Raw genomic sequence first — 12,275 nt, forward strand, 5'->3', positions numbered from 1 at the left:
TGGCTGTGGAGGAGTAGCAGGAGTGCTAGCAGCACAGGATCCAGCTGCTTCCCCTCCCCGGAAGTGACGAGGGTATAGAAATCTGACGGGGTATAGCACACTGATAGAACACCGGCACTCCTTGCACCATAACCACTACACAGAGCAGTAGTGGTTATTGTGCATGGATTTTTTCTTTAAATAATCTACAAGTGCCCCTCCCGGGATCAGGCTCTGGATCCTCCACTGGTATATGACATGTATATTAATGTGTGTCTGATACACCGAAATACTTTCACTGCTATGAAAGTGTGAGTGTCCGACCATTCAAAGTAAATTTTAAATGCAAAGCAATCACTATTTGTTGAAAAAAAAAAGCTATGATTTTCTTTTGGCTATTGTGATCTAAAATATGTAATTCACTTACAATTCATGATTCTTGACACTCAGTTCAAACCTTAGTGAATATTCATGTTCAGTTATAATCATTCACTATAAACAAAGTTCTACAATTAAATACTTGCATTTTTTGTTTCAAAACAAACGTGTGAGTGGGCAACGGTTTCCTTGGTAACAATCATCTTAACTTCACATTCAAAAAATGTCTAAAATGAAGATAAACACAAAAAATAGTTTTTTTCATTTAATGAAAACACAATGTTTCATGTACAATGCTTCATACAAACTTTAGCTAAAATGTGATTGTGCCAAACCCACATTATTAAAGTACCATTCCTGCTTTATAAATAAAATGGATGTACTTATAACTTTGTTGTGCTGGAGAGTTTCCTGGGCCCCCTACCCCTAGTACCTGCAAGTAACTTGCCTTTAATCCATTGGATGGCTCTAGTATCTCCTACTTGTAGCCTACAGTGATGCATGTTTCAGAGTTGGGATTACATTAAAGGAACCCCAGTCTTTGAGCGACTGTGTGTCAGCACATGCACACATTAATGACTGCCAGCAAAGCACCAATATAAACCTGTAGATGAGGCAAACAGAGCTTGGAGAGGGATATCACAGAGCTTTCAGGAATATATTACTTGCAACTGTCAAAGATCACCTATTACAGCATATCTGTACCTTTTAAAAACATTTATTACGGAAATATTTCAGGATGCCTGTGACAAAAGGGACTCTGACGTATCACATGGCACAAGAGGCAGGGCTTCTACCTTCTAGCTGGGTCCAAAAAGAGATTGTGATACAGACCGTCATGCTGAGATATCTACCTGGTCTATCCAGATAGCTCTTTGTTGACAGGGTGGACATGCACAACAGGGGATAGGAATTGTAACAAATAATATAGTTGTATATTGTGTGCTGAGTGTTCAAAAACCCTAAAACCTGTAAAATAAAGTCATTTACTCCTGATTGCTGCAAGAAGAAGCGTTTTTGTCTCTTTCATGAAGTCACTATTACTACAGTCATCTATCGTCCACTATAGAGTGTTACTAGTTCAGTAATTGCCAGTGGCCCTTAGCGGTAGAATATTCTGTAGTATCTGGAGTCAACTCTGCAGTATATCCTGCATTGCCAGTGAGGCTACCAAAGCTGAGTCCTAGCATTTAATAAAGCTGTTAGTGGTGCAGGTTAGGTAAAAGAAATCCACGGACAATAGTGTGCCTGAACTGGTACATCTTCAGTGCTAGGAATGCCAGGGCCATATCGTCACAAAACCAATTTATGCTTTTGATAGGTACTTCTTTGACCACCTTTGCCAAGGCTCTAGAGATCCCTACTCCATTCCCTCACTGTCACTTATCTATCATGAAAAAGAATGTGTTTAATGTTTAGAAACTTTGGGCCAGCCTCTTGCCTAGAGATTACAAGCCCCCTTTGCGTACTGACTTGAACAGGCCCTTATGTCTGATTGTGTTGGTACTTGTCAAGAAATTTTTAAAAGTTATGTTTCATGATTGTACAATCAGCCGTGTGTGAGTGAATTTGAGTTGAAATGTTTTCACTGTTCTTTATAATGTGTGTAAATAACTTCCCACTTCCTGTCTTGAGCCTCTGGTAGAGGGTTCTAAGGCTGGTTTAAAGTGTGGCTTGCCTCTTTTCAATATGTAATGTTACTACCGTGCCCAACATGCAGAACATCACACCTAACTAAGGTAGGAATATAGAACAGATATAGACATATTTTCCTGTCCTTAGGTTTGGCTGGGGTTAACACAGAGACAGGTAAGATAGCAGATTGGAGAACAGACAAACTATAGAGTCTGAAAACAAGGCCTAGGATAGCAGAATGGTACAAAAATGGATAAATATTAAAACATGAAGCAGAAGTTCTTTAACCCCTTAAGGACCAAACTTCTGGAATAAAAGGGAGTCATGACGTGTCACACACGTCATGTGTCCTTAAGGGGTTAATGGTCTGAAGTGTCCAATTAAGGACAAAGAAAAATGCTCACTCTTGGAATGCCACTGATGCTAGAGGGGCCAGCAGAAGACAACCTGGATTCCATAAACTCAGGTACAATGACCACAGTATGCCCATGTGTACCGATCAGAGTCAATGTTGCTCACCCATAGATAGCACAGTACACACATATCAATCATATATATAACTTTAAAAAAAATCACACAGTGTTCTGTGAATATATAGGCACAGGCACTTAGGTACAGTTATACAAGTAGAACAAGTTCACACGCTACTACACTCAGGTGAATATACCCCTCTATTCCACCCCAAACGTGAGAACAAACGATCAAAAATAGGAAGGTATGCACTACACCAACCAGAGAAGTGGGGAGCATGTATGGTGTAATACAAAATACACCTACCCTTTGTTGAGACGTAGGGATTAAGCTATGAAATGGAGAAAAAAAGGGATTAATAGTTTAATACCGTCAAGTGTACAAGTGGACTAAAAGTGTCCAATGGTCCAACTCATTAGGCTCATTCCCATGTGAGTTGGACCATTGGACACTTTTAGTCCACTTATACACTTCACGGTATTACACTATTATTCCTTTTTTTCTAAATTTCATAGCTTAATCCCTATGTCTCATGTCTCATATATAGCTTACCTGTGAGTCTATGAAATCACACTCCTCTCCAAGTATGGCATATTCAGCTTTTGAACAGTTTGTTTCTTTCATTTCAAATTCCACTTCATATTGTTTTGGATGGGATCCCTAGATAATAAAAAGTAAGAGTGATGTGGCTACAATTAACTTATTAGAATAAAATGTTAATTTGAAGGACAGCAAATTCTGTATGTGATACACCAACTTATCAGTTAATTAACAAACCACAATAATAAAATATCCTATGCACTAAAATAATACAAGCTTTGTGCCCCTGAAGGCTTTAGCGAATGTTTTAAAGTACCTACCGGGCACAGTTTGGCATCTGCCGATAATACAAATCTCTTCTGTCCCATGATGATCCCAGCAAAGATGCTCAGATGTCACAATTTCTTCAAGTCAGGCAAAAAAGACCGCAAGTTGCCTGTCCAAGATGGTGGTAGAATGGCGCAATCGCCATCTCACTCATCCAATACGAGCTCAGAGGCTGAGATACAAATGGCCTCTTGAGAGGTAAAGACACTCTCAGAGATGTTACAAATGCTCTGGTCCACACATAAATTGGTTTTACACTCCTTAACAGAGAGCTCCTTAACCTGCACTCCTTAACCTGCGAGAGCTTGGTTTGAGGATGGACCGCCTAGAACGCCTAGAATCTAGGACAGATGGATTGTGTATCGCCCCCAATGAAAATAAATGGAAGAAGGCATTTTTTGGTGTGGAAGCTGGCTGACTTGGAAGATCGTTTCAGGAGGAATAATATTTGGGTTTGTGGAATCCAAGAATCGATCACGAATGACGCACCTTAGGGAGCTATATATGGCGGTATTGGTGGTGGGGGTGACAGAGTTGGTACTGGATAGGGTGCACCATGTTTCCTAACCCGATATTTTAACGCACAGGTGGCAGGGTAGTGAAACGGCATTACTACAGTGTTAAAGAATCTCTCACGGCAGTGGCCAGGAAATACCAGAAAATGCTAGAGGCTTTCTTCCGATATATTAAGCTGATCTCTCTGCAACTACTGTGGCCAGAAGGAGGGAATTTATAAATAACAAAAACACTTTATGACCACAAAATAGCATCCCCTGGGGTTTCCTCATTAAGTTACTAATATAATGAAACTGCACAGTAAAATCTGTTATTACCCCAGATGATGGCATGGCAATGCATAAAGATTATGGACTGGTGAGTGCGGACACTCCACAATCTGCTTGTTCCTTCCCCCCAAGATTGCGTGGACGTAGGTGGATTGAAAAAACTGATTGGCAGGAGATTCTTTCTCAAAAGCGACCTGGATGACTCTATTTAATGAGACATGTTCCTGTTTATATACACACAACCTAGATGCTGCACCATCGCTGGATTTCTGTGGATCTACACATACTAAAGCTGTTTTGGCTTGTAGGACTCCACAATATATTCCATCCTTTAAGATGATTTTTTTTTTTTTTTTAACAAATTAGTTCCCTATTTCAATCTGAACTGAGTGTTACACCTGCTGGAAAAAAAAATCTATCATAACCAAAATCGTAGGATCTTGTATTGAACTTTCACTTATTTTGTTATTTGTAGAATTTGGACACCTGAATTGTCACAAGGTGGTAAGACTACATCACACTCCAGTTTATAGGCTCAATGTCTTGTGATGGAAATTATCACGAACTAAGGGGAAAAAAAATACAAAAAGTAACAAAAAGAACTGAAAAACAAATAGAGAGAATTTAACTGTTTTATTTATGCTGAATGTTTTATGTTTTGCAACTTGTGGATTTTCTTTCTATCATGAGCCATGACCACAACCATGATTCATTATTCACACTTGTGCTATATTTGCTTCACTGCGTGTTCTTTCTATACAGTCTGCAATTATATATATCTTTGTTTATTAATTTCCATATGTTTTATATGTGCATATGTGATTTTATGCTGTCAATGTTTTGGTACAGACACCCTTATAAATATGGGTTACAGACCTTGAAGGCAAAGTTCTCTAATGCAACATTAGCATCACACTGGGAGCTTGAGTATCCCTATTGTTGCTAAACTTCAAAATGAAAAAATGATAGCTAAAGAGAGCAAAACCAACCCCAAAGCATTTTTTAAGTACATAAATTCCAAAAAACCCAAAAATGAAAGTATAGGTACACTTAAAACTGAAACGGGGGTGTTAGTTAATGAAGACCAAGAAAAGGCAGGAATTCTAAATAACTATTTCTCCTCCGTATATATTAAAGAAGAACCCATGGCAATAGATGTGCAAATGATTGCTACTAAAAACTTGCAGAATAATTGTAATTGGTTAACTCAAGACAATGTGCTGCAGCAACTAAAGAAAGTTAATATAAACAAAGCTCCAGGGCCTGACGGTATCCATCCACGTGTACTTAAGGAACTAAGTGTAGAAATAAGTGAACCTCTGTTTTTAATCTTTCAAGATTCTTTTCTTTCAGGAAGTGTTCCGGAGGATTGGAGGAAGGCAGATGTGGTTCCTATATTCAAAAAGGGTTCAAAATCCTTGCCTGGAAATTATAGACCAGTGAGCTTAACTTCTGTGGCTGGTAAAATATTTGAAAGGTTATTAAGGGATAATATTCAAGAATTCCTTGAGAAGAATATGGTTATCAGCAAAAATCAGCACGGTTTTATGAAGCACAGGTCATGTCAAACTAACTTGATTGCGTTCTACGAAGAAGTAAGTAGAAGTATAGATCAGGGTGTTGCAGTGGATGTGATCTATTTGGATTTTGCCAAGGCATTTGATACAGTTCCACACAAAAGATTAGTGTTCAAACTCAAGGAAATCGGTCTCGATGAAAATGCTTGTTCTTGGGTAGAGCATTGGCTTAAAAACAGAATACAGAGTTGTCGTTAATGGTAAATTTTCAAGCTGGACAGAGGTGGCAAGTGGTGTCCCTCAGGGGTCTGTTCTGGGACCCCTTCTATTTAACATTTTTATAAATGATCTTGAAGACAGCATTGAAAGTCATGTTTCAGTGTTTGCAGATGACACAAAACTTTGTAAAATAATACAATGTGAGCAAGATATTACTTTGCTGCAGAAGGATTTAGATAGACTGGAGGACTGGGCACTCAAATGGCAGATGAAATTTAATGTTGAAAAATGCAAAGTTATGCACTTCGGCGTAAAGAATACACAAGCAACGTATACCCTTAATGGAAGTGAATTAGGGATAACAACACACGAAAAGGACTTGGGAATTGTTATAGACAACAAACTATGCAACAATGTGCAATGTCAATCAGCAGTGGCCAAGGCCAGTAAGGTATTGTCATGCATGAAAAGGGCATTCATTCTCGGGACGAGAATATCATTTTGCCTCTCTATAAATCACTGGTAAGACCACATATTGAATATGCTGTGCAATTTTGGGCACCTGTTCTAAAGAAGGATATCATGGCACTAGAAAAAGTGCAGAGGCGGGCTACAAAATTAATAAAAGGAATGGAACATATCAGCTATGAAGAAAGGTTAACAAATTTAAACCTATTTAGTTTAGAAAAACGTCGCCTGAGAGGGGATATGATAACATTATACAAATATATTCGGGGCCAATACAAACCATTGTGTGGAAATCTATTCACAAACCGGACTTTACATAGGACACGAGGCCATGCGTTTAGACTGGAAGAAAGAAGATTTCGTCTAAGGCAAAGGAAAGGTTTTTTTACTGTAAGAACAATCAGGATGTGGAATTCTCTGCCTGAAGAAGTGGTTTTATCAGAGTCCATACAGATGTTCAAACAGCTACTAGATGCATACTTGCAAAGACAGAATATTCAAGGATATAATCTTTCAATGTAGGGTAATAACTGCTTGATTCAAGGATAAATCTGACTGCCATTCTGGGGTCAAGAAGGAATTTTTTGTCCTAGCTTGTTGCAAAATTGTGCTTCAAACTGGGGTTTTTTTTTTGTTTTTTTTTTGGCCTTTTGGATCAACTGCAAAAAACAGGTGTGAGGAAGGCTGAACTTGATGGACGCAAGTCTCTTTTCAGCTATCTAACTATGTAACTATGTAACTATGTAAAGGAGACACTAGTCACCTTATTTCCTTTTAATTTTTAATTTTATATTCTTTATTTTTGGTGTGCAAAGAGTAACAGACAAGTACAGTGCCTTGCAAAAGTATTCACCCGCCCCCTCCCCCCTTGGCATTTTTCATATTTTGTTGCCTCACAACGTGGATTGTTTGAGGATTTGCATCATTTAATTTACAGAACATGCCCACAACTTTGAAGATTTTTTTTTTTTTTTTTTTTTATTGTGAAGCAAGCATGCCCATTCCTCCTTGCAAAACTGCTCCAGCTCCAAGTTGGATGGTTTGCGCTTGTGAACAGCAATCGTTAAGTCTGACCACAGATTTTCTATTGAATTGAGGTCTGGGCTTTGACTAGGCCATTCCAACACATTTGCATGTTTCCCCTTAAGCCACTCAAGTGTTGCTTTAGCAGTGTGTTTGGGGTCATTGTCCTGTTGGAAGGTGAACCTCCATCCTAGCCTCAAATCACGCACAGAGTGGTACAGGTTTTGCTCAAGAATATCCCTGTATTTAGCACCATCCATCTCCCTCAACTCTGACCAGTTTCCCAGTCCCGGCTGCTGAAAAACATCCCCACAGCATGATGCTGCCACCACCATGTTTCACTGTGGGGATGGTGTTCTTTGCGTGATGTGATGTGTTGGGTTTGCGCCAGACATTGAGTTTTCTTTGATGGCCGAAAAGTTCAATTTTAGTCTCATCAGACCAGAGCACCTTCTTCCATACATTTTGGGAGTCTCCCACATACCTTTTCGCAAACTCAAAACGTGCCATTTTGTTTTTTGCTGAAAGTAATGGCTTTCTTCTGGCCACTCATAAAGCCCAACTCTATGGAGCGTACGGCTTATTATCGTCCTATGTACAGATACTCCAGTCTCTGCTGTGTTACTCTGCAACTCCTCCAGGGTTACCTTAGGTCTCTGTGCTGCCTCTCTGATTAATGCCCTCTTTCCCAGTCCGTGAGTTTTGGTGGGCGGTCGTCTCTTGGCAGGTTTGCTGTTGTGCCATGTTCTTTCCATTTGGTTATGATAGATTTGATGGTTCTCCTGGGGATCATCAAAGATTTGGATATTTTCTTATAACCTAACCCGAACATGTACTTCTCAACAACATTGTCCCTTACTTGTTTGCAGAGTTCCTTGGTCTTCATGGCAGTGTTTGGTTAGTGCTGCCTCTTGCTTAGGTGTTGTAGCCTCTGGGGCTTTTCAAAAAATGTGTGTATATGTAATGACAGATCATGTGACACTTAGATTGCACACAGGTGTACACCATTTCACTAATTATGTGACTTCTGAAGATAATTGGTTTCACCAGAGCTTTTTATGGGCTTCATAACAAAGGGGGTGAATACATACGCACATGCCAATTTTCTGTTATGAGAAATCACGGCTTGAACTATCTTGCTTTGCATGTAATGCGTCTATCTCATTAGTTTCCCCTTTTACGTTGCATTACTGAAATAAATGAACTTTTGCACAATATTCTAGTTTTTTGAGTATCACCTGTACATATATATATAAATAAAAAAAGATATATTTTTTTTAAATAAAGATATTTTTATATATATATATATATATATATATATATTTTTTTTTTTACTTTATATATATATATATATATATATATATATATATATATATATATATACAGTGAACTGTATATTGTTGGAAAATAATGACATCGAGGGGTTCTTGAGACACCAAAATGAACCACAAGGTCAAAGGCTGAGTTGTTTATAAATGTCTACAGGGCCCCAAGCTTGCATTACTTTCCCCTAATGCACACTTTGACATTATATATCATTTATATGTATACATATTATATTGACTCTTTAGGTTTGGCAGTGGCGTATTAAGGGGGTTGGGAGTCTGCCAAAGTTATGACATATGCATATATTACAAGTTTTAGAATGAAAAGTTTCATTTCTTAAACTGTGTAACTTGGGCAAAAAGTCTTCTGTCTTCTCCCTAACATGACAAAGAAAGATGAATAATGTCATGTTTCCAATTATCAACTATTCTAAATAGATTGAGAGTTTTTGAATTAAAGAGTATTTTGAAAATTTAAAGAGAATGTAACTTTACATATCATTGTGAACAAATGTGGTAAATACTTTGCTGCTTCAATGAATTCTTATATATCAAGAATATATACAAGGGTGTTTATCTCTAAAACAAAACACTAGATACACTAGATACAAAGTATAACAAATGTAAAGATTTTCCATAGATTTAACCTGTTAACATCTATAGGAAAACATAACCCGATGTAGTTATTTGTCTATCAGTGAGTGGTAGAGGTGTTATGAAGATTCCAATACCAGAAAAAAGAGATGTTCTTGAGATACCACTTTGATTGCTGAATCAACATAACATGTACTATAGTGGGATCCATGTCACTTAAGACACAGTGGTGCATCCTGGTTTTGTGCTGCCCTAGGCCTCGCCAGCCGCCAGCCAGCGCCGCCCAGCAGATCGCCCGCCCAGAGGGCTTGTCAGTTAGCCGCAGGGCTAACAAGGCATTTGCCCTGGGCATTTGGGGGCGGCGTTTTTTGCCGCCCCCTGGAAAATGCCGCCCAAGGCAAATGCCTTGTTAGCCTCGCGGCTAATACGCCCCTGTTAAGACAATGTCTTGGAAATGCTATCAATTAATTCATTCCGTGAAAGAATATCGGAGTGTATCCAATCTATACATATCATAAACTGTGTAAAAATGTTTCATGGAAAAAAACTAAACAAAACAACAAGCAAACACAAATGTCATGGCAACAACCAATACCATCACCATCACCACGGTGATAACAGATGCTGCTGATAGAATATTTGCAACCAATTCTAGCCAAATACTTGGATAACTGGACTCTACAACCAATACTCTACAACAAATACCCGGGTATTCTACAAACACAACCTCCAGCAATGTATCTAAGGAATGTAAACTTCTACAGGCCTTTGAAGACTTTGGATTACAATTACTACTTTGGACTTTGGATTACAATTACAACTACAATTTGGATTACAATTACTATCAGGATCCATCCAAGCATATATTACTCTGGAACTTGATGTTCTTTTTTATTCTTTCCCTGAAAAAAAGCTTTGCTCATTTTTAACCAACCATCTTTTACATGCAAAGATCACGCTAAGGATGTTTTACCGTTACAACAATGATCAAAGACATTGGGAGCATAAAAACTTAAAGACTGTTGGGAGAACTTTGGTTTACTAATTTAAAGAAGAAATGCTCTACGATGCTCACAGTTTAATGTAGAGGGTGTTATGGGCATATGCAAATATTACACGTTTTAGAATAAAAAGTAGTATTTCTTAAACTGTGTACGTTGTCTTTAAGAGATTTTGCAAACTGTCAAGTTGTTAAAAATGGAATATATTGTTTTTCATAAAATGGTGTTCAGACTTTAGGACGCCATTTTGTCCTAGGTTAGTGTAATTCCCCAAGTCATGGAATAGCCCACATCATGTGTATCCTTATGTTTTTGTCTAAACATAGTTAAGATGTTCCAATGTGAAATTACCAAGTTATGGCCTTGTATCTTTATCAAGTTAAGAAGGTCCTAAAATGACCTAATTGAACATCTAAGGTATAAATATGTGTACTTATTATTATTATTAGGACACAGGGTAGAGATTTTGGAGACAGAGACGGTGCTCCATTTTATCATGACTGAGAAGTTGACATGTTCAGGAGGGTATATTATTCTATTTTTCTGACATTGCAAGCATATACTTTAATCTTATAAATTCTGCTATACATTATTGTAATGGATTATTAAGGTTTTATATGTCTCTAATTATATTTTTATTTAATAAACTATTTAAAAAGACAAAACCTTATTGTTTCCAAGACAATCCCTATTTTATATTGTATTCTCAATTATTTATATATATATATTTTTAAATTCTTTATTTTTCCTGTGCATACGAATATACATAACATATAATCTTGCATTGCCACAACAGCGATAGCAAGCGTGTTAACAGCAGTTGGCATGGCATGCAGATAGTCAGCACAATGTTATGTTATTTTTAACCCCTTAAGGACACATGACATGTGTGACATGTCATAATTCCCTTTTATTCCAGAAGTTTGGTCCTTAAGGGGTTAAACAAGCAGGCTAGGTAGTAAGAGATTATGTTAAGGAAAGAACTATGATGGTAAACAAACGATTGTAGTTGGATCGTATACAGGCTGAACTAACACATCAAGAAGCGCGGTATACTAGCGTTGTCAGGTAGGGATAGTAGGTTAGATGTGTGTTGCCGGGTGACGTTAGGGTAAACATGCGATTGGTTTAACAAAGGATATTGGATTGTTTAGCCAGGAGACATGCAAGGGTTTTTAGTATATGGAGACTCACGCTTGGCTATATATATGTCCTTTACACCTGGTTGCTTTAGAGAGTACTAGTCACCAAGATCTGGTGATCTGGGGTTCAACACTAAACTCTAAGCGCTACAGGCAGGGTTGTGAGAGGCGTTATGGTTTGGTTATATATATTTGAACAGTGGAATGAGTGTGTGAGGCATAGGAGAGTCTGCGTGTTGTATAGAGTTAGGGAGCATGCTATTAAACATGGAAATAGTGTGGTGTGACAAGAGATCCCCTGTTTGTCACCTAAAGCAAGCATAAATTATAGGTAACATTAGCGGAAAACGTCCAGTCCAAGCAGGCCTGGGTTATGGAAAGAAAATAGAGTCCAGATCTCACTGCTGGTATAGTGCTCGGCCTATTCCCGCCAAGCAATGTTGCCTGTGTAGAGGGTGTCTGGTGTACCAGTTCTCCTGATCGCTGCCTCACCTGCCCAGGCTTTAGTTTCAGCGCCCCCCCAGTCCCAGTTCTCACCGCATTCCCGAGTGCCTGTTACAACATTCCCATGGCTGCGTGCTTTGAAAGCTCTGGGGTCCCCCGGTATATCATCTTCGTGCTTGGTGGGTGGTTATCTCCCAAAAGGGAGAGAGGCTTGGGGGGGTTAGTCCCGGTGCTGGGTTGCTGCTTGGGGAGAGGACAGTACATCGCTGGTCCAATGTGCCGGCTTTGTAGTTTTCGTCTGGCCGTCCTCCTCCTCCTTCCCACCATGCGTGTCCAGTTCCTTTTGGGAGCTGCAGGTCGCAGCATGGTGTCTTGTGTGGGTGTCACTGATGGAGCCTCCTCCTTGGTGCCCCTGTGGTAAGTGAGC

The 12,275-nt window shown here is 38.8% G+C and overlaps 1 protein-coding gene across 1 annotated transcript in view; it reads right to left on the reverse strand.

Annotated features, from left to right (window-relative positions):
- Nucleotides 1-345: 345 nt before the first annotated feature.
- Nucleotides 346-12,275, reverse strand: part of KNG1 (kininogen 1) — an 89,701-nt gene continuing 77,771 nt past the window's right edge. Inside the window, exons 8-9 of the mRNA XM_063441062.1 lie at nucleotides 3,016-3,123; nucleotides 346-584 (exon numbers count right to left, since the gene is read on the reverse strand). Coding sequence (XP_063297132.1) covers nucleotides 492-584; nucleotides 3,016-3,123 — 201 coding nt within the window. The 3' untranslated portion in view covers nucleotides 346-491. The remainder of the gene's footprint in view (nucleotides 585-3,015; nucleotides 3,124-12,275) is intronic.

This window comes from Pelobates fuscus, chromosome 2, assembly GCF_036172605.1.
Source record: "Pelobates fuscus isolate aPelFus1 chromosome 2, aPelFus1.pri, whole genome shotgun sequence".
NCBI classification, from domain to species: Eukaryota; Metazoa; Chordata; class Amphibia; order Anura; family Pelobatidae; genus Pelobates; species Pelobates fuscus.